Source organism: Monodon monoceros, unplaced genomic scaffold (genome assembly GCF_005190385.1).
Source record: "Monodon monoceros isolate NGI ecotype Baffin Bay Population unplaced genomic scaffold, NGI_Narwhal_1 Super_Scaffold_2, whole genome shotgun sequence".
Lineage (NCBI taxonomy): Eukaryota > Metazoa > Chordata > Mammalia > Artiodactyla > Monodontidae > Monodon > Monodon monoceros.
The window spans coordinates 47,586,460-47,614,166 of NW_021703776.1; the positions used below are offsets into that span (position 1 = coordinate 47,586,460).

Here is a 27,707-nt window from a genome sequence, read left to right on the forward strand (position 1 = left end):
CCGGTGAGCCATGGCCGCTGAGCCTGCGCGTTCGGAGTCTGTGCTCCGCAACGGGAGAGGCCATGACAGTGAGAGGCCCGCGTACCGCAAAAAACAAAACAAAACGTTAACATTACTAATAAAACAATGTTTTAACTCATGGGCAGAAAGGCAGATTATCCTCTGAAGCACTGATAACTAAATTATTCTTTAACTGTCACAGTGACTTACCCATATATGCTAAGAGATTGAAAAAGTAAATTTAAGTTGAGGAAATGAATTAGACATTTGAACCAATCATTAATGGATCCAGCTTTTAAAAAAAACAGTTTAATTGATACTTTACAATACAAAAATAAGCATCCACAGAATGTTTATTTACTGTTTAAATTACTCCATATTTTCATATACCGTGAACAAAAAATATTTTACCCCATACACAGTAACAGCAAACAAGTGCCATCTTTCAAACATTAAAATTTATAATCAAATCTGTACAACAGATAAATAAATTTATACCTCTAACAGTTAGCTTGTAACAAAACCAAAAACATACATTGCCCAAGGTCACCGGTTTACTTAAAATTCTACTTATGGTTATACATCTCACACATAACTTGAATCTTTACTACACTGCACAAGTTTAGGTTGATAAATATTTTTTTAAAAATAGGAGGGAGTAATAGGAAATACCAAAATGGTTATAAAGAGCTTCCAAACATTGGAAATAATATACAAAATTAGATGGGGGAAAGCATATTCAACAGATCCACAGGGTAACTGGTATTACACTGGTATAGCTTAAAGAAAGGAAACAGGTGAATGTTTGGACTAGAAAGAAAAAAATGGCCTTTTTATAAAAAGCTACAAAACTATCAATGACAAAACCCTGTCATGGAGCCTAGAACAACTTTGAGACAAAGTGTACAAAGATTTTAGGCTTATATACCTGAAAACCATAGTTAGGAAGAAAACTCATGTCAGGAAACATAACAATCAGAACATGAACACAGAAGACATACTGTTTGTCATTCCACATCATTGCACATATAAGAAAACATTTCAGTCTTTCTTGAGTAAGAAAGTTTTCAACGAAATAGGAAGTTCCATGATGAATATAGGTGCATACAATTTTATTACCACAAATTTAGTAAATATCAAAACAGTGGTGTCACTAAGCTAATTATCTGTATTTTTTTACTGGAAAGGTAATTATTTCCCTGCCTTCATAGGTTAACTTAAAATCACTTATAAAAGGAAATACAGATCCAGTAGAAAAGACTTTTCACATGCAGTCCTATACAATGCACTCTGCTTCAATTTTCTTCAGTATTTCACATCATATATGTACATTTCCAAAATATACAACCACATATGTTGAACAGATGTCACTGAGCTATCTTCTTGTCACACAAATTTTTATTTACATATACATTTGTATCTTCAGATAGATGCTGTTCTCCTCCAGGTAGACACAAAGTTAATCTGAAGAGTTTAAGGTTTTAGTATCCTAATGTCTTGATTTATCTTGAACAGATGATAAGATGAGGAGTCCACAAAAAAATGCAGCTATACATGCCAATCTTTTCAACAGAGATGAGTTATCTTTAGGAATAATAATCTGTGCAAGATCATTAGTGATCTGAGAAATTTCATGTGCCACACAAACAAATATGAAAGTGCTGACAATGATGTTGAGCATAGGGTTTCCAGGTATGAGTACCAAGATACCCCTTGTGTCTGCTGCCAGCCATATGTGATACTGACAAATAAATAGCTGAAAGGAAAAATATGTCAAGTCAGATATGTTCAGAGGGTCCATGAATATATTACAGATTTTCCTAATTTAAACATATGATAGCATAATTACGTCAGAAGGCTTTTCCAAAACCATTTAATTATGTTTCACTGTTGGCCTTGAAAAGTCTAGTGTCTAGTGTCCAGAACTCCTAATTGCTGAAGCACTGCTTCAAAGTCCCCAAGAAATGAACCACCAGGAACCTTATAACTTTAAAAACATTTGTCAGCTGTCTTCTACATCATGCAATGATATATGGACTTTTGTATTCAGACGCCAAATAAAGAATTACTGTGTGTGTGTACACGTCTGTACTACATGTATATGTGTGAATATACTTATGTACCTGTGTATATGAATGGGAAGTGGCATGTTTTTTAAGATGTCCTCGTGTTTGTTCTGCACCAGACAAATGTCTTGAATTGCATTTGAATGTTTCAAAAGTGTATTTCAACTTCTATGTGAGTATACATATTAGAGGACACAATTACTACTTTTGATTGTGATTACAAATGTGGTTCTACCATCTCATTGCTTCAAAATATCAAAGATTAGGAAAATGCTTAAGCTACTTCAACAAATATCAACATGCTGAAGAATGCTAAATTCTATACAATCTTTCTTTTAAAGGAGACTTAAAAAATAGGACATTCAGAGACAAGATGGCAGAGCAGAAGGACCTTGCTCTCAGGAGAACATCAAAAAATTAAAAAGACTGGAATCTTCCAAAACAAGATATTCTATTTCCAAAGACATAAAGAAGAAACCATGAGATAGTAGGAGGGGCACTCTCATGATATAATCAAATCCCATACCACCTGGGTGGGAGGACCACAAACTGGAGAATAATTGTATCACAGAAATTTTCCCACAGGAGTGAGAGCTCTGAGCTCCACACCATGCCTAGGCGTTCAGCATTGGGAGGAGGAGCCAATTGGCTTTGAAGGCCAGTGGGGCTCAACTGCAGGAGCTCCACAGGATTGGGGGAAACAGAGACTTCACTCTTGGAGGATGCACACCAAGACCCAGGGCAAAAGCAGAGACTCCACAGGAGCCTGGGCCAGAATTACCTGCTGGTCTTGGAAGGTCTCCTGGGGAGGTGGCAGGCATAGCAGGGACCTACGTGAACTTTGGCTAGAGGCAGACATCTTGGGTCCTTTGACTAAGACCTGGTTGTACCCAACTGCCTATAAGCTCCAGGGCTGGAACACCTCAGGCCAAAACCCAAAAGGGCAGGAACACAGCCCCACCCACCAGCAGCCAGGCTGCCTAAAGACTTCTGGAGCCCACAACCACCTCTAGACACGCCCCTTGACATGGCCCTGCCCACAAGAGGGCCAAGACCTGGCTCCACCCACCAAAGGAAGGCACTGGCCTTGCCCCCCCCCAGGAAGCCTGCACAAGCGTCTAGACTGGACTAACCCACCAGAGGGGAGACACCAGAAGCAAGAAAACTATGATCCAGCAGCCTGTGGAACTGAGTCCGAAAACAGGTCAGAACTACCCTGGGACCAGCTGGTCCCTGGCCCTTGGGTGACGAGAGGGGAGTGTAGTGCTGGGACATACAGGACATCCCCTATAGAGGGCCACTTCTCCAAGGTCAAGAAACATAACTAAACTACAACATATATAAAAACACAAATAGGAAATTAAAACGAGATGGCAAAGGAATATGTTCCAGATGAAGGAACAAGATAAAAATAACAACTAAGTGAAGTAGCAATAACCAGTCTACCCAAGAAAGAGTTCAGAGTAATAATGGTAAAGACGATCCAATAACTTGGGAAAAGAATGATGTACAGAGTGAAAAGTTACAAGAAGTTTTTAGCAAAGAGTTAGAAAGTATAAAGAACAACCAAACAGAATCGAAGAATACAATAACTGCAATGAAAAATACACTAGAAGGAATCAATAGTACAATAAATGAGGCAGAGGAATGAATCAGTGAGCTGGAAGACAGAGTGGTGGAAATTATTGCCATGGAACAAAATAAAGAAGAAAGAATAAAATGAGTACAGTTTAAGAAACCTCTGGGACAATGTCAAACACACCAACGTTTGCATTAGAGGGGTCCCAGAAGGAGAAGAGGGAGAGAAAGGACCTGAGATAATACTTGAAGAGATAATAGCTGAAAAATTCCCAAACATGGGAAAGGAAACAATCACCCAAGTCCAGGAAATTCACAGACCCATACAGGATTAACCCAAGGAGGAACATGGTGAGACAACAGTAATCAAATTGACAAAAATTAAATATAATGAAAAAATATTTTAAAAAAAAGGAAAAAGCAACAAATAACATACAAGGGAATCCCTGCAGGAGTATCAGCTGATTTTTCAGCAGAAACTCTAGGCCAGAAGGGAGTGGCACAATATAAAGTGATGAAAGGGAAAAACATACAATGAAAATTACTCTACCAAGCAAGGCCCTCGGTTCAAATTAGATGGAGAAATCAAAAGCTCCACAGACAAGCAAAAGTAAAAGAATTCAGCACCACCAAACCGGCTTTACAACAAATGCTAAAGGAACTTCTCTCGGCAGAAAAGGCCACAACTAAAACAAGAACATTATGAAATGGGAAAGCTCAGCAGTAAAGGCAAACATACAGGAAACACAGGAAATCATCTACACACGAACATATCTAAACCAGTAACTGTGAGAGAAGGAAACTACAGAAAAGTAATGCAGGATATTTGAAATGCATTTGATATTACGATATCAGAAACTTAATCATGAAACAATCATGTATAGACATGTATAGACAGGTATATCAAAACCTCATGGTAACCACAAACCAAAAAGCCATAATAGATATACACACAAAGAAATCCAAACATAACACTATAAAAGTAGTCATCAAATCACAAGAGAACAAAAGAGGAAAGGAAGAAAAAAGACCTACAAAAACAAATCCAAAACAACAAACATAATGGCAATAAGGACATACATACTGATAATTACCTTAAATGTAAGCAGAGTAATTGCTCTAAACAAAGACATAGATTGGCTGAATGGATGCAAACACAAGACCAGTATATATGCTGTCTACAAGAGACCCACGTCAGACCTAGAGACACATACAACTGAAAGTGAAGGGATGGAAAAAGGTATTCCATACAAATGGGAATCAATAGCAATACTCATAGCAGACAAAACAGACTTTAAAATACTGTTACAAGAGACAAAGAAGGACACTACAGAATGATCAAGGGATCAATCCAGAAAGAAGACAGAACAACTGTAATAGGCACCCAACACAGGAGCACCTCAATGTACAAGGCAAAACGTTAATAGACATAAAAGGAGAAATTGACAGTAACACAAAAACAGTGGGAGACTTTAACACCCCACTTACATCAATGGACAGGTCATCCAGACAGAAAATCAATAAGGAAACACAGGCCTTAAATGACACATTAGCCCAGAAGGACTTAAATGCTATTTATAGGGTGTGCCAATCAAAAGAGCAGTAGGATACACATTCTTTTCAAGTGCACATGGAACATTCTCCAGCATAGATCACATGCTGGACCACAAAGCAAGCCTAGGTAAATTTACAAAAACTGAAATCATATCAAGCATCTTTACTGACCACAACACTATGAGATTAGAAAATCAATTACAGGAAAAAAGCTGTAAAAAACACAAACATGTGGAGGCTAAACAATATGGTACTAAACAACCAATGGATCACTGAAGAAATCAAAGAGGAAATAAATACCTAGAGGCAAATGAAAAATGAAAACACAACAATCCAAAACCTGTGGGAGGCAGACAAAGCAGTTCTAAGAGGGAAGTTTATAGGAATACAATCTTACCTCAGGAAACAAGAAAAATCTCAAACAACCTAACTTTACACTTGAAGCAACTAGAGAAAGAACAAAACAAAACCCAAAGTTAGAAGAAAGAAATCATAAAGATCAGAGCAGAAATAAATGAAATAGAGATGAAGAAAACAATAGAAAAAAATCAATGACATAGAAGCTGGTTCTTTAAAAAGATAAACAAAATTGATAAAACTTTAGCTAGACTCACCAAGAAAAAAGGGAGGGCTCAAATCAATAAAATTAGAAATGAGAAAGGAGAAGTTACAATGGACATCACAGAAATACAAAAGATCAGAAGAGACTACTACAAATAACTACATGCCAATAAAATGGACCACCTAGAAGAAATGGAGAAATTCTTAGAAAGGTACAATTTCCTAAAACTGAACCAGGAAAATATGAACAGACAAATCACAAGCACTGAAACTGAAACTGTGATTTAAAAATTCTCAACAAACAGAAGTCCAGGACCAGGTGGCTTCACAGAATTCTAGCAAACATTTAACACCTATCCTTCTGAAACTATTCCAAAAAATTGCAGAGGAAGGAACACTTCCAAACTCATTCTATGAGGCTACCATCACCCTGATACCAAAACCAGACAAAGACACCACAAAAAAAGAAAATTACAGGCCAACACAAGTGATGAACAAAGACAAAAAAATACTCAAAATACTACCAAATCAAATCCAGCAATACATTAAAAGGATCACAGAATCATGATCAGGTTGGGATTTATATCAGGGAGGCGAGGAGTCTTTGATATCTGTAAATCAATCAGTGTGATATACCACATTAACAAATTGAAAAATAAAAACCATATGATCATCTCAGTAGGTGCAGAAACAGCTTTTGATAAAATTCACCATCCATTTATAATTAAAAAACTCTCCAGAAAGGGGGCATAGAGGAAATCTACCTCAACATAATAAAAGCCATATATGACAAACCCACAGCTAACCTCATTTGCAAAGGTGAAAAGCTGAAAGTATTTCCTGTAACATCAGAAACAAGAAAAGGATGTCCACTATCAGCACTTTTATTCAACATAGTTTTGGACGTTCTAGCCATGGCAATGAGAAGAAAAAGAAATAAAGGGATCCAAATTGGTAAAGAAGAAATAAAGCTGTCCCTGTTTGGGGAGGACATGAGAGTATACATAGAAAATCCTAAAGATGCTACCAGAAAACTACTAGAGCTCATCCATGAATTCAGTAAAGTTGCAGGATACAAAATTAATACACAGAAATCTCTTGCATTCCTATGCTCTAACAACAAAAGATCAGAAAGAGAAATTAAGGAAATTATCCCATTTACTACTGCAACAAAAAGAATAAAATAGCTAGGAATAAACCAACCTAGGGAGGCAAAACATCTGTATTTTGAAAACTATAAGATGCTGATGAAAGAAATCGAAGATGACACACACAAAAAGATATACTGTGTTCTTGGATTAGAAGAATCAATATTGTTAAAATGCCTATACTACCCAAGGTAATCTACATATTCGATGCAATACCTATCAAGTTACCAATGGCATGTTTTGCAGATCTAGGACAAAAAAATGTTAAAATTTGTATGGAAACACAAAGGACCCCAAATAGCCAAAGCAATCTTGAGAAGGAAAATGGAGCTGGAGGAATCAGGATCCCTGACTTCAGGCTATACTATAATGCTACAGTCATAAAAACAGTATGGTACTGGCACAAAAACAGAAATACAGATCAATGGAACAGGATAAAAATCCCAGAAATAAACCCACACACCTATGGTAAATTAATCTACAACAAAGGAGGCAAGAATATACATGGAGAAAAGACAGTCTCTTCAGTAAGTGGTGCTGGGAAAACTGGACAGCTACATGTAAAAGAATGAAATTAAAACATTCTCTAACATCATGTACAAAAGCAAACCCAAAATGGATTAAAGACCTAAATGTAAGACCGTATACTATAAAACTCTTAGTGGAAAATATAGGCAGGACACTGTTTGACATATATCAGAGCAAGATCTTTTTGGATCTGTCTCCTAGAGTAATGGAAATAAAAATAAACAAATGGGACTGAATTAAATAAATGCTTTTACACAGCAAAGGAAACCATACACCAAATGAAAAGACAACCTGTAGAATTGGAGAAAATATTTGCAAACAATGTGACTGACAAGTGATTAATCTCCAAAATATACAGCTAGCTCATACAGCTCAATATCAAAAAACAAAGAATGACTTCTCTAACATGGGAAACAGTCACCCAAGTCCAGGAAGCGCAGAGAGACCTGTACAGGATAAACCCAAGGGGGAACACTCCAAGACAAATATTAATCAAACTAACAAATATTAAATACAAAGAAAAAATATTAAAAGCAACAAAGGAAAAGCAATAAATAATATACAAAGGCATCCCTATAAGGTTATCAGCTGATTTTTTGGCAGAAACTCTGCAGGCCAGAAGGGAGTGGCATGATATATTTAACATGATGAAAGGGAAACATCTACAACCAAGAATACTCTACCTAGCAAGGCCCTCATTCAGATTTGACAGAGAAATCGAAAGCTTTACAGACAAGCAAAAGCTAAGAGAATTCAGCATCACCAGACCAGCTTTACAACAAATGCTAAAGGAGCTTCTCAAGGCAGAAAACATAAGAGAAAAAATGAGGAAGGGAAGAAAAAAGACCAATTAAAACAAACCCAAAACAATTAAGAAAATGGAAATAGGAATGTACATATCATTATCAATAATTACCTTAAATGTAAAATAATTAAATCAATTATTACCTCAAATGTAAATGGATTAAATGCTCCAACCAAAAGACATAGAGTGGTGGAATGCATACAAAAACAAGACCCATACATATGCTACCTACAAGAGACCCACTTCAGACCTAAGAACACATACAGACTGAAAGTAAGGGGATGGAAAAAGATATGCAAATGGAAATCAAAAGAAAGCTGGAGTAGCAATACTCATATCAAAGTAGACTTTAAAGACAGTTACAAGAGACAAGGAAGGACACTACATAATGATCAAGGGATCAAGCCAAGAAGAAGATAGAACAATTCTAAATATATATGTACCCAGTATAGGACCCCTCAATATGTAAGGCAAATGCTATCAGCCATAAAAGGGGAAAATGACAGTAACACAATAATAGTGGGGGACTTTAACACCCCACTTACACCAATGGACAGATTATCCAAACAGAAAATTAATAAGGAAACACGAACCTTAAATGACACATTAGACCAGATAAATGTAATTGATATTTATAGAACATTCCATTCGAAAGCAGCAGAATACACTTCCTTCTCAAGTGCGCACGGAACATTCTCCAGGATAGATCATATCTTGGGTCACAAATCAAGCCTTGGTAAATTTAAGAAAACTGAAGTCATATCAAGCACCTTTTCTGACCACAATGCTATGAAATTAGAAATCAATTATAGGAAAAAACCTGTAAAAAACACAAACACATGGAGGCTAAAGAATGTTACTAAATAACCAATGGATCACTGAAGAAACCAAAGAGGAAATCAAAAAATACCTAAAGACAAATGAGAACGGAAAAAGACGATCCAAAACCTATGGGATGCAGCAGTTCTAAGAGGGACGTTTAAAGCAATAGTCTTACCTCAAGAATCAAGAAAAATTTCAAACGACCTAACTTACACCTAAAGCAATTAGAGAAAGAAGAACAAACAAAACCCAAAGTTAGCAGAAGGAAAGAAATCATAAAGATCAGAGCAGAAATAAGTGAAATAGAGACAAAGAAAACAATAGCAAAAATCAATGAAAGTAAAAGCTGGTTCTTTGAGAAGATAAACAAAATTGATAAACTTTTAGCCAGACTCATCAAGAAAAAACAGGAGAGTACTCAAATCAGTAAAATTGGAAATGAAAAAGGAGAAATGACAACAGACACCACAGAAATACAAAGGTTCATAAGAGACTACTAAAAGCAACTATACGTCAATAAAATGGACAACCTAGAAGAAATGGAAAAATTATTAGAAAGGTACAACCTTCCAAGACTGAACCAGGAAGAAATAGAAAATATGAACAGACCAATCACAAGCACTGAAAATGTAACTGTGATAAAAAATCTTCCAACAAACAGAAGTCCAGGACCAGATGGCTTCACAGAATTCTAGCAAACATTTAGAGAAGACTTAATATCTATCCTTCTAAAACTCTTCCAAAAAATCACAGAGGAAGGTACACTCCCAAGCTCATTCTATGAGGCCACCATCACCCTGATACCAAAACCAGAAAAAGATATAACAAAAAGAGAAAATTACAGACCAATATCGCTGATGAACGTAGACACAAAAATCCTCAATAAAATACTAGCAAACAGAATGCAACAACACATTAAAAGAAACATACCATGATCAAGTAGGATTTATCCCAGGGATGCAAAGACTTTTCAATATCTGCAAATCACTGTGATACACCACATCAACAAACTTAGGAATAAAAACCATATGATCATCTCAATAGATACAGAAAAAGCTTCTGACAAAATTTAACACTGATTTATGATAAAAAACTCTACAGAAAGTCAGCATAGAGGGAACCTACCTCAACATAATAAAGGCCATATATGACAAACCCAAAGCAAACATCATTCTCAATGGTGAAAAACTGAAAGAATTTCCTCTAAGATCAGGAATAAGACAAGGATGTCCACTCTCACCACTATTACTCAACATAGTTTTGGAAGTCCTAGCCATGGCAATCAGAGAAGAAAAAGAAATAAAAGGAATGCAAATTGGAAAAGAAGTAAAACTGTCACTGTTTGCAGATGACATGATACTAATACTATACATAGAAAAACCTAAAGATGCTACCAGAAAACTACTAGAGATCATCAATAAATCTGGTAAAGTTGCAGGATGCAAAATTAATACACAGAAATCTGCTGCATTCTGATACACTAACAATGGAAGATCATAAAGAGAAATCAAGGAAACAATCCCATTTACCATTGCATCAAAAAGAATAAAGTAGGGCTTCCCTGGTGGCGCAGTGGTTGAGAGTCCGCCTGCCGATGCAGGGGATGCGGGTTCGTGCCCCAGTCTGGGAAGATCCCACATGCCGCGGAGTGGCTGGGCCCGTGAGCCATGGCCGCCGAGCCTGCACGTCCAGAGCCTGTGCTCCGCAATGGGAGAGGCCACAACAGTGAGAGGCCCATGTACCGCAAAAAAAAAAAAAAGAATAAAATATCTAGAAACAAACCTACCCAAGGAGGTAAAAGATCTGCACTTCAAAAACTCTAAGATACTGATGAAAGAAATCAAAGATGACACAAACAGATGGAGAGATATACCATATTCTTGGATTGGAAGAACAGATATTGTGAAAATGACTATACTACCCAAAGGAATCTACAGATTCAATGCAATCCCTATCAAATCACCAATGGCATTTTTCACAGAATTAGAACAAATTTTACAATTTGTATGGAAACACAAAAGAACCCAAATAGTGAAAGCAATCTTGAAAAAGAAAAATGGAACTGGAGGAATCAGGCTCTGTGACTTAAAACTATACTAGAAAGCTACAGTAATCAAAACGGTATGATAGGGCTTCCCTGGTGGCGCAGTGGTTAAGAATCCACCTGCCAATGCAGGGGACGTGGGTTTGAGCCCTGGTCCAGGAAGATCCCACATGCTGCGGAGCAACTAAGCCTGCGTGCCACAACTACTGAGCCTGCGTGCCACAACTATTGAAGCCTGTGTGCCTAGAGCCTGTGCTCCACAACAAGAGAAGACACTGCAACAAGAAACTGATGCACCGCAACAGAGTGGCCCCCGCTCGCCACAACTAGAGAAAGCCCATGCATAGCAACAAAAAAAAACCAGTATGACAGTGGCACAAAAATAGAAATATAGATCAATGGAACAGGATCGACAGTCCAGAGATGAACCCACATACCTATGGTCACCTAATCTATGACAAAGGAGGCAAGAATATACAATGGAGAAAAGAGAGCCTCTTCAATAAGTGGTGCTGAGAAAACTGAACGGCTACATGTAAAAGAATGAAATTAGAACACTCCCTAACACCATACACAAAAATAAACTCAAGATGGATTAAAGACCTAAATGTAAGACCACATACTGTAAAACTCTTAGAGGAAAACATAGGGAGAACACTCTTTGACATAAATTGCAGCAAGATCTTTTTGACCCACCTCCTAGAGTAATTAAAATAACACCAAAAATAAACAAATGGGACCTAATGAAACTTAAAAGCTTTTGCACAGCAAAGGAAACCATAAACAAAATAAAAAGACTATCAACAGAATGGGAGAAAATATTTGCAAATGAAGCAACCAACAAGGGATTAATCTCCAAAATATACCAACAGCTCATGGAGCTCAATATCAGAAAAACAAACAATCCAATCAAAATATGGGCAGAAGATCTAAATACACATTTCTCCAAAAAAGACATACAGATGGCTAAAAAGCACATGAAAAGATGCTCAACATCATTCATTATTAAAGACCATCATCAAACAATCTATAAACAATAAATGCTTGGAAAGGGTGTGGAGAAAAGGTAACCCTCCTACTCTGTTGGTGGGAATGTAAACTGGTACAGCCACTATGGAGAACAGTATGAAGGTTCCTTAAAAAACTAAAAGTAGGGCTACCATATGATCCAGCAATCCCACTCCTGGGCATATATCTGCAGAAAACCATAATTCAAAAAGAAACATGCACCCCAAGGTTCACTGCAGCACTATTTAGAACAGGCAGGACATGGAAGCAACCTAAATGCCCATCAACAGAGGAATGGATAAAGAAGATGTGGTACATATATACAATGGAATATTACTCAGCCATGAAAAAGAATGAAATAATGCCACTTGCTGCAACATGGATGGACCTAGAGACTGTCATACAGAGTGAAGTAAGTCAGACAAAGACAAATATATGATATCGCTTATATGTGGAATCTAAAAAAAAGGGTACAAATGAACTTAATCTACAAAACGGAAATAGAGTTACAGATGTAGAAAACAAACTTATAGTTACCAGGGGCAAGGGAGGCATAGGGATAAATTGGAAGATTGGTGTTGACATACACACACTACTATATATAAAATAGATAACTGATAAGGACCTACTGTATAGCATAGGGAACTCTACTCAATACTCTGTAATGGCCTGTATAGAAAAAGAATCTAAAAAAGAGTGGATATATGTATAACTGATTGACTTTGCTGTACCCCTGAAACTAACAAAACATTGTAAATCAAATATACTCCAATAAAAAAAAAACAAAACCCATAAATGACCCAATGAAAAAATGGGAAGAAGATCTAAATAGATGTTTCTCCAAAGAAGACTTACAGATGGCCAAAAAGCATATGAAAAGATGCTTAACATCACAATTAGAGAAATGCAAATCAAAACTGCAATGAGGTAGACCTGGGGAGAGGACTGGGGTTGGCTGCACGGAGACAGCCTGAAGGGGCTGGAGTGTGGTATGGCTGCAGTAGTGGGTGTTCGAGGAAGATGCTTGGGCCTGCCATAGAAACAAAGGGCTATTGTTAAGTGGTGCGTGAAGGATGGGGCCACCATAGCAGCTCATGTGCTGGCCCCTGCCTCACCTTATTGGCCTCCAGGAGAGCGTGCCTCAGCCGCCGCTGCCTTGGCAGGCTCCCACACCAACCGCCACCTTGGCAGGCCCTGGGAGGAGATGTCATTGTGTTGCCCACAAGCAGAGGTGGGGCTGAAACCACAGCTGAGCCCCAGGGGCCATGCAACTCAGAAAGCAGGGCTGAAATCTCTCCCCATGGCTGTGTGAGCCATGGATTAACACCTCTGCTGCTGGCTTTGTAAATTTAGTGCCTGCAGGACATCTGAACAGATAACAGGTGCCCTGTGGCTGGGAGGTATCTGGCCTTAGCAGCTGTGGGCTTTGTGGGTGTGTGTGCGTGAGGGCTTGGCCAGGCCAGGGTGTGAACTGCCTCCATAGCTCCCACAGTGGATTCATATGTGCGAGTACTGTGGTCCTGGGACCTAACTTCAGTCAATCTGCACTGGTGGCCTTGTGAAAACAACACCTGTGGGACACCAGGGCTGATTGCTCGTATTCCCAGCATTGAGGAGGGGCCAAGGGCAGCACCAACAACAGTTTACTCTGTGAGCCCGTACAGTAGGTGAAAGGTAACACAACAGAGCACATTCACTGGTGAACAGCTCCAGCAGCCGTGGAGGAAAACTCAGTGGCTCCTGTCCCAGTGGGAGTGCTCCAATCCTGACTATCTTGCACTGTAGCTCAGAAATGCAGGTCAGAAAAGGATCTGGGAGCTTCTACTCCCAACAACTAGGGAGTAGACCTTGTCCCAAACAGGGCTGTAGCAACCACAGAGCAAAGAGGAGGCCCACTGAATATCCAGTGCAGGCTCTGGTCACCACAACATCAGTCACACCTCCTGTCAAAGGGATAATGGCCAGCATACACTGAGGAAAGAGACAGCAGGCATCCACACTGAAAAGAGCCCTTGTACCAAAAAATATTAAACCCATGCAGGCTACAAAGGGATGTTCCCACATAAAAACAGCCCTCCAAGACCACAGCATATAATTGTTTCTCCTAAACTCATAGAGCAAGAGAAATATATGTAAAATGAAGAAGCAGAGGAACCACTCCCAATTAAAAGATCAAGAGAATTCCCTTGAAAGAACAAGCAATAAAATAGACCTCTTCATTTAAACACACTCTGAGTTCAAAAAGGAGATAATGAAAATAAGGAATTAAGAAAGGCTACCAACAGAAATGCAGAGTACTGTAAAAAGGAATTAGAAACTAAAAGGAGGAGACAAGACAAATTAGAAAATTCATTTGCAGAGACAAAAGCTGAGCTAAAGGCAATGAAGAGCAGAATGAATAATGCAGAAGACAGAATAAGTGATCTGGAAGACAGAATAATGGAAATCACCCAATTAGAACAGCAGACAGAAAGCCAAATGAAAAAAAATGAAAGCAATATAAGAGACCTACGGGATAATATAAAGCATGCCAATCCACACATAACAGGGATCCCAGAAGGAGAAGAAAGAGAAAAGGGGATTGGAAATGTATTTGTATTGAATGTATTCTGAAAATTTTCAGAAATTATGGCTGAAAATTTCCCAAACGTAAAGAAGGAAGCAGATATCCAGGCACAAGAACACAAACAGTCCCGAACAAGATAAACCCAAACAAACCTACACCAAGACATATAATTAAAACGGCAAAAGTTAAAGAGAGGATTCTAAAGGCAGTAAGAGAAAAACAAAGAGTTAATTACAAGGGAACACCCAAAAGGCTATCAGCTGATTTCTCTGTAGAAATGTTGCAGGCCAGAAGGGAGTGGCAAGGTATATTGAAAGTCCTGAAAGGGAAAAATCTGCAACCTAGGATATTCTACCCAGCAAGATCATCATTTAGAATAAAAGGAGAGATAAAGAATTTCTCAGACAAGCAAAAACTAAAAGAATACAGCAATACTATACCTATCCTAAAGTAAATATTGAAAGGTCTTCTCTAAATGGAAAAGAAGTAAGAATCTATAGGAAAGAAATAATCACAATTGGAAAGTAAATCTCTTAAATAAGCCTGTACACAGATTTAAAAAAAAATTTTAAAATTTCTGAGAAAGCGATGATAACCACAATGAGCAGCAAAAGGATGAACATGAAGATGTAAGAGAGAACATCAAAATCATAAAATGTGGTGGAGAACAGTAAGAAAATGTAGACTTTTTTTTTTAATAATGTGTTTGAGCCTATATGGCTACCTGTCTAAAGCATGTAGATACAGGAAGGGGTTAACATACTTGAGAAACAGCACAATAGCAAATCAAAAACATACAACAGATTCAGAAAAAACAAAAAGAAGAGAACATAAGTATACAAAAGAAAACCATCAAACCACAAAAGGAAAAACAAAAAGAAAAAGGGACAAAGAAGAAATGTAAAACCAACAAGAAAACAAAGTTTAAAATGGCAATAAATATGTATCTATCAATAATTACCTTAAATGTTAATGGACTAAATGCTCTAATCAAGACACAGAGTGGCAGATTGGATAAAAAAAGAAGAGCCTACAATATGCTGTCTACAAGAGACCCACTCTTGGGCAAAGGACACTCATAGATTGAAAGTGAGGGGATGGAAAAAGATATTTCATGCAAACAGAAATGAGAAGAGAGCAGGGGTTGCAATACTCATATGAGACAAAATAGGCTTTAAAACAAAGGACATAAAGATAAAGAAGGACAGGATATAATGATAAAAGGATCAAGGAGAGGATATTACACTTGTCATATATGCACCCAATATAGGAGCACTCAAATACATAAAACAAATACTAACAGACATAAAGGGAGAAATCGAAGGGAATACAATAATAGTAGGAGACTTTAACACCCCACGCATGTCAATGGACAGATCTTCGAGACAAAAAATCAATAAGGCAACAGAGATCCTAAGTGATACAATAGAACAGTTAGACTTAATTGATATTTTCAGGACATTACATCCCCAAAAAGCAGACTACACATTCTTTTCAAGGGCCCATATGATCCTGCAATCCCACTCCTCAGCCTATATCTGCAGAAAACCAGAGAAGATACACCCACCCCAAAGTTCACTGCAGCACTGTTTACAATAGCCAAGACATGGAAGCAACCTAAATGTCCGTCAACAGGTGAATGGATAAGAAGTGCAGTGTGTGTGTGTGTGTATGTGTATAGTGGAATATTAGTCATAAAAAAGGATGAAATAATGCCATATGCAGCAACATGGATGGACCTAGAGATTATTATACTAAGTGAAGTAAGCCAGACAGAGAAAGACAAGCATCATATATCACTTATATGTGGAATCTTAAAAAAAAAAAAAAAAGAACTTATTTTCAAAACAGAAAGAGACTCACAGATATAGAAAACAAACTTATGGTTACCAAAGGGGAAAGGGGGTCGAGTGATAAATTAGGAGGTTGGGATTAGGATTAACACACTACTATATATAAAACAGATAACCAGCAAGGACCTACTAAATAGCAAAAGGAGCTATACTAAATATTTTGTAATAACCTATAAGGGAAGAAAATCTGAAAAAGAATGTGTGTGTGTGTGTGTGTGTGTGTATAACAATCGCAGAGAAATTTTCCCAATTTTAAAGACAACTTAATAAATATTGTAACTCTAAAATGTATCTTTTATGATTACAGTATGAATTCTTCTGTTTTAAAATGTTCTGTTTCAAATAATAAAACTCAGAATACTCAGAATGTATTTCATAACCTACTTTAAACGGATTCTGTAGATAATTTCGTATTAGGTATTGCACACAAAATAATGAGTTTAAAAATTTTCCCCAAACTTCCAATCGTAAGAGTGAATTTTTTTATAAGCATCAATAAACTAAATTCCAGTACTATAATATTTAATTATGAATGAACAAATCAAAATCCTCTCAACTTGATTTCATTTATGCCTATTTACAAATTTCATTTGTATCTATTTCATTTTTTTCTCTTCTGATCTCAGCATCTTGTTGTACTTGAAAGCTTAAGACAATGTAAAGAATATTTGAAAGTCATCTATGTCTAGCCATTTAAATAAGGCTTTAAATAATGTAATGTCTAGCCATTACATTCTATAATACTGCTGTTGAAGTTCTAAATTTCTTTCCTATAATTTCATAAATAACATAACTTTGATTAAAAAAAATGTCAGACTTACACACCTATATACTCATTCACATACACACCTGCATATAACACTTGGTTGTGTAAGACAGACCAAAATATTAATGTACCAACCTCTAATGAAATTTTTCCAAACCAAGCAAAAAATGAACTGTAAACTGAACGGGCATATCCAGGGATATTCCTTATTAGGATGAAGGCTAAAATCTAAAGAAAAAACACAGAGGCAAATATTAATAATCCGCTTATTAAAATAATTTTGCTTTCTTTCAAGTAATAACTTTATTATTTGTTATTGAACTTGATACATTGACACAATGGTTTTCTTCAACAGGTAAATGTTTTTTTTCAAGTTATTATTATTTTTTTTTGCGGTACGTGGGCCTCTCACTGTTGGGGCCCCTCCCGTTGAGGAGCACAGGCTCCGGACGCGCAGGCTCAGTGGCCATGGCTCACGGGCCCAGCCTCTCCGCGGCATGTGGGATCCCCCCGGACTGGGGCACGAACCCGTGTCCCCTGCATCGGCAGGCGGACTCTCAACCACTGTGCCACCGGGGAAGCCCCTCAAGTTATTTTTGATCCAGAGTCTACTCTAACTGGATTTCTCAGCATGTGGTCTGTATGCTGCAAACAAGTGCAGGTTTTACATAGTACATGGCTGAACAGTTTTATTTTATGTATATTAGAAAAAACATAAACTCATCTTGAAGCCCTTTGTGTAGAAAGAAATGATTTATGTAGCAAAACTTAATAAAATTCCATAATACAATTTTGTACTAATGTACTAATCCATAAAGTATTTGCTTTTTTAGGAGCCGCCCACCCCCATCTTTTTGCTCTCTTCAAAAGTCTCCTTCTACTGGCAGCAATGTAAACGTGGGAAAAAAATAACTAAGGAAAGATGAGCATGTGAAGTGGAGTGACTAGCAGAAAAGGTGGTAAGGCTCAGGAGTGCTTGTGTTAGTGTTATTCTATGTGCAGTCACTCTCTTCCTTAGCTCCCCTTATATTGTTCGGTATTAGTGCACTGTTAGTGGAACAACCCCCTTCCTTTCATGTCATTACAAAAATGACATCAGATATGATATACAAAGTGTTATAACTGGTTGTCTGCAGAAGTCATGAAAATGTTATATGAATATAGTACAATGTTTAAAATGTCATTATCAATTGTGTTTGGAAAGTCTGTCATATGCTTGGTTCTACTGACTATATAGAGGTTTAAGAGGGATAAAATAGTTTCTTCATTGAAGAGAACTTAAAACCTAAAACAAGATCCTCCAGAAATCCTCCCTGTTTCTCTTTGTTGAACTACTCATTTTTTAGGCCTCGGCTTAGACATACTTTCTCCAAGAACCCTGCTCTGGTATCAAGATGGGTTAGGAAGAAATCCCATGTGTTTCCAAAGTATCCTGTACTTGACCATCACTACACTAATCACAATACCCTATGATTACCTGCAACCAGAGGTATCTCTGTAAAAGGTAAATCTGATTTGGGTTGCCCCTAGCCTCTGCCCACCTCCCAGGCACTGTGACATACTTCTCTCGACCCTGGGTCTCTGAGCTCTAGCCCCAATGGCCTTCATTAAGTTCCTTGAATGTGGATATGCTCTTTTCTACCACAGGGCCTAAGTTCTCACTGCCTGCCTTCATTCCTCCATTCTCAGCTTAATTTTATAAGGGAAATCATCTCTGAACCCTAACTACCTTCACTCCAACTCCAACTAGGTCATATCCTGTATTATATTCCCTTGTAGCATCATGTACTTCTATTTATAATTACATGGTGATTATATGATTACTATCTCTAACAGAAGAATATAGGCTCTGTGAGGGTAGGGACCATGTCTGATTTGGTCACCACTATATCCCCCAGCATAATATCTAGCACATAGTAAGTATCAAATATTTGTTAAATGAATTTTAAAAATTGTTAAATGGGGCTTCCCTGGTGGCGCAGTGGTTGAGAGTCCGCCTGCCAATGCAGGGGACACGAGTTCGTGCCCCGGTCCGGGAAGATCCCACATGCCGCGGAGCGGCTGGGCCCATGAGCCATGGCCGCGGAGCCTGCGCGTCTGGAGCCTGTGCTCCGCAACGGGAGAGGCCACAACAGTGAGAGGCCCACATAACGCAAAAAAAAAAAAAAAAAAAATTGAATGAATGAATGAATGTTTACTGCTCCATATCTCTATTAGACTGTAAGTTCTGTGAGGGCAGGAGCTACATGTACTTTTTACATGTAGCATGGTTCTTTTTTTTTGCGGTACGCGGGTCTCTCACTGTTGTGGCCTCTCCCGTTGCGGAGCACAGGCTCCAGACGCGCAGGCTCAGTGGCCATGGCTCACGGGCCCAGCCGCTTCCCGGACCGGGTCAGTAGCATGGTTCTTAACACATAGTCTCATAGTTTTTAATGATCTTCTAAGTAAAAAAGTAAATGAAGAAATTTGAATAAATAAATGATGAAAAAGCAAACAGGAGAAAAGAATTAACATTTTCTGAGTGCTTATTAAGCAACAGACACTGATCATTTCCATACATTTAATAACCACCCTTTAAAAGAGATTTTAATATCTCTGTTACAGTAGAGGAAGGTAGGCCTTAGGAAGATTAAGTAATATACCTACATTTAATAGAGTTTAATCTCAAATCTCGCTGCCTCTAAAGACTGTTCTTATCAAAAATTAAGAAGAAAAATTTCTCTAAATAAAGATAATTACCTGTACCACAGAAACAGATGGGTGGAGTTCATTGCACTCTGCTTTGTTTTTACAACTGCTAGCCCAGATGGAATAGGTCTAAAACAAAAAATATATGCATCAGTTCACAAAAATATATATGCCTTAAAGAGGCAGCACTCAACTTTAAAAATAGTTTTATTTATAACATTATACTTCATTATGCTATTAAAAAAGCTTCACTAAAAACTGTCCACAGGTTTGCTCATCACTCTTTTTGGTGTGCTCAAATATCAGAAAGTAGAAAGAGGGGAACATAAGTCTGTGATTTTCTGGAAGTAGTGATCATAAGGCAGTGATGGCTCTTCCTGTCAAACACCTTATGTTATATTTTTTCCCAAACTTATTACAACTTTTAAAATTCTATTTCACTGAGATCTCAGTTATTCTTCATATTTAACATATATATATTTATATTCTCTTTAGAATTTATGTTCAATTAAAAAATAAGGAGAAAAAGAATTTCAAAAGTAAAGATTTTATTTACTAAAAACAAATGATTAAACTCCTATCTCTTAGAAGTTAATTTTCTGTACCGTGGATTTTGGAAATTTAGAAAATTACATTTTGAAACTTACCAAGAAAGAAACTACTGAAATAAATAATAGAAAATTTGAAACTTTGTTTGAAAAAAGAGGTTCACCCTTTCCTTCAGAAAGTACTTGGCGCTTCTGTAAAGCCAGATAAATGAAAGCAAACAACATTCCATGAAAGACTACCTAAAAAATAAGGAGAGAAAACCTGTTTTAAACAGCTACTTTTCAATAAATAGCAAATGTAATTGGTAAAGGAGAACAGTATGTATAAAAGTATGTAGGTAAAAAGCTTAAAGGTCCAAAGTTTCTATGAAGAACTTAAACTTCAAGAAATGAAGTCAATGATTGTTGGAAACAATTTGCAATAGACAAGCAAACATCTCTTGCAATGACACAGATAAGCTGGTTTACTCCAAGCAGTCTCAGCAGCAAGTGAAGAAATAAAGACAATTTATATATCCGGAGAAAACCATAATTCGAAAAGATACATGCACCCCAACGTTCACTGCAGCATTATTTACAATAGCCAGGACATGGAAGCAACCATCAACGGGTGAATGGATAATGAAGACGTGGTACATATATACTGTGGAATATTACCCAGCCATAAAAAAAGAACAAAATAATGCCACTTGCAGCAACATAGATGGACCTAGAGATTGTCATACTGAGTGAACTAAGTCAGACAGAGAAAGACTAATATCATATGATATCACTTATACATGGAATCTAAAAAAATGGTACAAATGAACTTATTTACAAAACAGAAAGAGAGTCACAGATATAGAAAACAAATTTATGGTTACCATGGGGGAAGCGGGGGAGGGAAAAATTGGGAGATTGGGATTGACATATGACATATATACACTACCATATATAAAATAGATATCTGGGACTTCCCTGGTGGTGCAGTGGTTAAGAAGCCACCTGCCAATGCAGGGGACACGGGTTCGAGCCCTAGTCCGGGAAGATCCCGCATGCCATGGAGCAACTAAGCCTGTGCACCACAACTACTGAGCTTGTGCTCTAGAGCCTGTGAGCCACAACTACTGAAGCCCACGTGCCTAGAGCCCATGCTCCGCAGCAAGAGAAGCCACTGCAATGAGAAGCCTGCGTACCGCAACGAAGAGTAGCCCCCACTCGCCGCAACTAGAGAAAGCCCACGTGCAGCAATGAAGACCCAACGCGGCCAAAAATAAAATAAATAAATTTTAAAAAATAATAAAATAAAATAGATAAATAATAAGAACCTACTGCATAGCACAGGGAGCTCTACCCAATACTCTGTAATGACCTATATGGGAAAAAAAATCTAAAAAAGAGTGATATATGTATATGTATAACTGATTCACTTTGCTGTACAGCAGAAACTAACACAACATTGTAAACCAACTATACTTCAATAAAAATGAAAAAATAAAAATGATAAAAACTATTTTGAAGACACATGATAAAATTCAAATGTACTCAACCAAGATAAAATATATTTTATATTGGTACTTTCAAGCAAATAAAACAGTAACATTACCAAGAGCATACTTTGAAAAAGCAGTATATGCACATAAGAATGAAAAAATGGTGGATCAGAAAGCACAATAGCTTTCTTTTCTTTTTAAAAAAATTTATTTATTTATTTATTTTTGGCCACGTTGGGTCTTCACTGCAATGCGCAGGCTTTCTCTAATTGCGGCGAGCAGGGGCTACTCTTCATTGTAGTGCATGGGCTTCTCATTGTGGTGGCTTCTCTTGTTGCGGAGCATGGGTTCTAGGCACACAGGCTTCAGTAGTTGTGGCGCACAGGCCTGTGTGGCATGTGGGATCCCGTGGCACGTGGGATCTGTCCAGACCAGGGATGGAACCCATGTCCCCTGCACTGGCAGGCAGATTCTTAACCACTGCACCATTAGGGAAGTTCCAGCTTTCTTTTTTAAATAAACACTTAACATGAGCTATCATAGTAGACTGCCCTAATGAGAAAGTTGAGAATTAAAAATTATTTTATGGCAAGGCTTTAACATAGCTTTTTATTCACATATGGTTTTGAAATGCAATGTACGATTAGAAAAATAAAAAGAATTTAAAAAGTAAATATTTTATTTATTAAGAATAACTGGAAAGTGCATAGGTATTAGAAACCAGGAATAGCACAGAAAAGGCACTAAGAAAATATTTGTTGAATGAAAAAAGGGAAGAGTAAAAAATGGAAGTTAAAGGGAAAGAGTGAAGAGGGGTAATTAATATTTATTCAGTGCCTATTATTTTCCAAATGCTGTGCTAGATGTTTCATATTTTCTTGGCCAATTAAGTCCTAACCAGCCTTCAAGATAAAATTCATGGAATAATCCATGACATTGCTCTCTTTTCTTTGCACACTTCTATTACAAAATCCATACTGCAGAGTTTAGCACTAATTATAAGCAGTAATCCAGAGTTTTTGGGTTTTTTGTTTTTTAGTAATCCAGAGTTTTAAACTAGATTATAAGGTTTAGAAGCCTGGTGGTATGTCTTCTTTCTCTAAAATATATCCCTCATAACACCAACATCTAGAGCATATACTGGAGCTTAATAAGTATTGTGTTGAATGGCTGAAGCATATATATGAGATAATCTCTAAGTCAAAATTATGACTCAAATAAAGGTCACTTTATAGAAAACATTTTTATAGTATTTTTCTACTGATATATGTACACATGCATACCCTTTCTCCACTATAAAAACAGGGGAGGGCTGGACTGCTTTGATTTACCAAATCAACATGTTTCCTTATTCCAAAACTAAATAGATTAAAATTTTCCAAAAAATTTTTAAAAGCATAATTTGAAATAGCAAAAGATCACAAGGTAAATACATACGTAACGATCTAACCTCCATCTGAACCACCATTCATATACATTGCCTTTCAGTTCGAAACACTTGGACAATGGCCAAAGAGAAAAGATCTTCTCAAATGCACCCTGAGAAGAGGAATCCAGAAAATAAATTAAGATGGTACAAGTGAATACTTGCCTTGCAATTCTGTTATAAACTGTCATTTTCTAAAGTTAAAATTATATAAGGGTCATTCACAATTTTAAAATTCTAGTTAAATATTTCATTTGAAAATGTCATTTCATTTGAAAATAAATATATTCTACTAAAGGCTATTAAAGATGATTTAAAACATTTTTGTTAACTTACTTTCACTGCATATGAAAAGCTACTGAGACTGAAAAATAAAACAAACAACCAAGCTGGTAATTGGAAAATTATTCCATTTAAGGTTTTTAATCTAGTATACAAAAGAGTTAATATTTACTGATCAAAACACAAAAATACAAAATACTTCAGCCAACACAGTATCAATAACCTAAAGGATGATGGTTAAAGTTATAGTTTTTCTTTATCTAAATGTCCTTAATAATCTATAATTAACCATTTGAGTTAAAAGAATCCTCTGAATTAGTCACCTTACTCAATCAACCATACCCAAATTCCATTACTAGCCTTTGAAACAAAGTTTACAATTTTACTCTGGTCGAGTTAGTGAATGTACCCCCTTATTAATCTGACAGCCTGGAAAATCTGGGAATGAAGGGGCAGAAGTCTTGGGTACATTCCTGCACATTAATGAAGTCTTTCAAAAAAGAGAACAAAAACCTCAATTTCCAGACTAAAGAATGAAGACAAACTCTATTAAGGAAACTCCATTATTAGACATAATGCCACAGCATAAAAAAATGTTTAACATCACAATTTTTAAAAAGGCTAATAAAAATCAAAGCAAAATATGAAAATAGTATATTTTAGGTAATACCAAATCTTTAGGTCAGAAGAACTTTATTAATAAAATGCAATATTCTCCATTTAACCACAGAATTTAAAATGCTAACAGCTTATAAAAATAGGTTCGATTAAAGTTTTTGCCTCAGAAAATTAACGATGATTATTACCAAGACTTGCAATGTAAGGTATATACCTATTATATCATATTTTTATATTTTATCTATATATATTAGAGATACATGGCCCTGTAGATCATATATCACATAATGATGTATTTATAATTAAAAAATTTCTCATTAAAAATTATTTTTTATGATTAATAATCAAGTATTTAATGAGCACCCATTTTGTGAAAGACACTGGGCTATGTACTTTTTTTTCTTGTCCAGTGGTCAATACTGATCCTAAGCTGGGGAAATCTTCTTAATTCTTTCTATTGAACTGTTGGTCCGTGTTCCTTTCTCTCCCTCAGATGAACCAGGGAGTGTTGGGAATTTTAATGAATAATTATCAAGTAATGTGGCAGTTACCTGGCTATTTCTTTATACATTTGCCTATTGCTTATTTTATATATTTCCTGCAAAAAACCTTGGAAGTCAGACAGAAATAAATATGCTTTATTTCTAAGTATAAAAATAAGTAGGAAAGCCTATAAAACAAACAAAAAAAACAGCTTTATAGGACTACACACACACACACACACACACACACACACACACACGCTTATATGGCATTTTTACCTGGCACAGCCAGACACAAGACAGAGTGTTGGAGATGGGAGTAAACTACAGAGTATGTCACAACTATAGGCATTCAAATTACAATATTTTGTTATAAATATCATGCTGACCAAATAATATGTCTGTCTGATGGACTGACCAGCAGGTAGCAATTTGCCATCCTGCTAAAATAGCTGAGAAAAACCTCAACCATCATAATAGGGGGACAAAAGTTTAGAGATAAGAAAATGACCAAAAGTTTTATTAAGTTAAACATACTACATATATACAAACCCTTCACTCTGAAGCTGGTTTTATTAACAGCCAAAATTTTACTCTATGCAGTTATGGAAAAATCAAGTTAAATTTTGGTGCCATGAATAATGCACAAACAAAGTTGCAAATTCTCTCAAGAGAATTTTGATCTTCACTTAGTGTCTTATAAGAGGCATTCAATAAAAGTTTGATTGATCAAAGTCAACTAAAATGGATTTTGAACAATTGCCAGAGGAAGAGCTTTAAATTGCTCTTACAACAAAAACAGTGGTAACAAAAGTAGATAGGTCTCAAAAGGACCACACTGAGTAGTCAGCTACAGAGTGACACTTTTATTACAGTCATTAAAAAATGAGGCTTAAAAAAAGCTCTGACTCGTCTCTCATACTTTAATAGATTTGAACTTTACAATAAAATACAACAAAATATAAACCAAAAAGACTATACAAACCTGAGAATATGCCAAAAAACATATACATAACAGCAAGAAGGCTAGTTTCAACAGTAAGCCAAAATGCCAGAAACAATTTCCTAAGAGAGAAAATGTTTAATTTACTAAGAAATGTAAGCTTACATTAGAAAACACATTAAATATCTCTATTTAACATATTAATACCCTGCATAGCTCTTGAAAATAATTTAAGGCTGCCTACAGGATACAAAAAATATATCTAAGTAGTATAAATTACAAGTAGGACACGAAGAAAAGGTGGAGGGTCCTTACTAGGAATGAGGCTACAACATTAACCTGATACCCCATATACCTGCTATTTATCCACTATTTTCAATATATTTGAAAATACCTCCTAGATTCAATTATACTATTCATTATTGAAAGTTACAACAAAATTTGGAACAATAGGTTCAATGTAACTCTAACAAACAGTCACGTTTAATATAACTTAGATAATACTGCTTCAACATTAAAGTTCTAAGGAGAGAGCTTAAGAACTCCCTAGTGGACTAATTTAACCATAAGATGTATTTTAACATATGCATATTTTAAATTATGTGTTTACAGTTTATACATACTGATTATCATTTTATTAATATGCTGGGTTTGTGTTGAGGAATGAAACTACAGAGCCTGTCCAAAGACACAAATGGACTTTATTGAACCCTTTCCTGAAGAATTATTTGATATTATAATAAAGTCAACAGAAAATGTTTTTTGATATACAATATTTGATTGAAAGAGTTAAGTTAAATACATTATTAAAGATAAAAAATTTTCTTTTTCCAAAAAAGGGAGGCTTTTATTTTAATGACATGATCTTGAGGGGAAAAAGCATTAAGATAAACGACTGTGACCTCACTTTGAACATTATCAGACCTGGCTATGTGAAATTTGAAGATGACACCTTCTGGGCACTTAGGTTTCCTTAAACAAAAAACAGGTTTATAATAACTGCTTAAAGGGTTGTCTAGAATATAAACTATATTAGTGATTTTTAAGCTTGTTTGACATAATGTTTACTCAAAATCTCAATATATATATAAGAAATCAAATAAAGCAGAACTGCCAAGATTGAAGCAGGATGTATGGCCCTGGAGCCCTGTTTGGCTTTCCTCTCTTCTGGCTCTCTCCATTCTGACTCCATACAAGGTAGTTTGAAAACGGCTGCACTAGTAGATATGTAAAATGGCTTTGAAAATTTAACTTTAAAAAAGAGAAAACACATACAATATAAATGCAAACTATTGTTCTGCACTGTTATACTACTTGAACTACTTAACTGTAAAATTTTAAAAACATAATTTAAGAACAAAATTTCAAAATGTCAATGCTACACATAAATTTAACCTGTCAACATGTCTCAATAAAAATAATAGCCTTTAGCAACTGAAAAGGAACTTACATTGAAAGAATATATTTATTAACATTAGTAAGAGAGTATATTTACCGTTTGCTTTTTTTTGGATTATCTGTGGCCATAGTGCTAAAGTAACATATATGACCATGAACCATACAGTGACCAAGGGGACAAAGTAATAGAATTGATAAGGCCGATCCATTACTATACATAACACCACTACCAGGAAATTGAGACGAAATAAGACCTATTAAAAAGGAGAAGAAAATGGTTTTCATTCCAGGTATGCATGAAAAGCAGACAGATTCTGACAGAGTATAAATGTTTATTTAAGACTAAAATAATAACTGTACAAGTATGTTTTACTAATCCCTAAAATCACATTTGTTTTAAAATCATTGTAAAGAGTTGAATATAAAATATTTATGCATCATTATATTAACTGAATCCCAGCAAAGCACCAACCTGAGCTGTCCTCTGGCTACAACTGCCATCTTGTTAAATGCAGCAAAAAGAATTATAAACCTCCTTCCTAGAGCTACAG

The 27,707-nt window shown here is 36.3% G+C and overlaps 1 protein-coding gene across 3 annotated transcripts in view; it reads right to left on the reverse strand.

The window, feature by feature from the left end:
- Positions 1-293: 293 nt before the first annotated feature.
- The window catches only part of CASD1 (CAS1 domain containing 1), a 75,693-nt gene continuing 48,279 nt past the window's right edge, over positions 294-27,707 (reverse strand). For 2 of the 3 annotated variants that reach the window (XM_029233564.1, XM_029233563.1), the window contains 7 exons: positions 27,254-27,410; positions 25,801-25,880; positions 23,445-23,546; positions 20,635-20,775; positions 20,039-20,116; positions 17,435-17,527; positions 294-1,756 (listed from right to left, as the gene is read on the reverse strand). In XM_029233564.1, coding sequence (XP_029089397.1) covers positions 1,490-1,756; positions 17,435-17,527; positions 20,039-20,116; positions 20,635-20,775; positions 23,445-23,546; positions 25,801-25,880; positions 27,254-27,410 — 918 coding nt within the window. In that variant the 3' untranslated portion in view covers positions 294-1,489. The remainder of the gene's footprint in view (positions 1,757-17,434; positions 17,528-20,038; positions 20,117-20,634; positions 20,776-23,444; positions 23,547-25,800; positions 25,881-27,253; positions 27,411-27,707) is intronic. The other variant, XM_029233562.1, reaches the window with a different exon arrangement.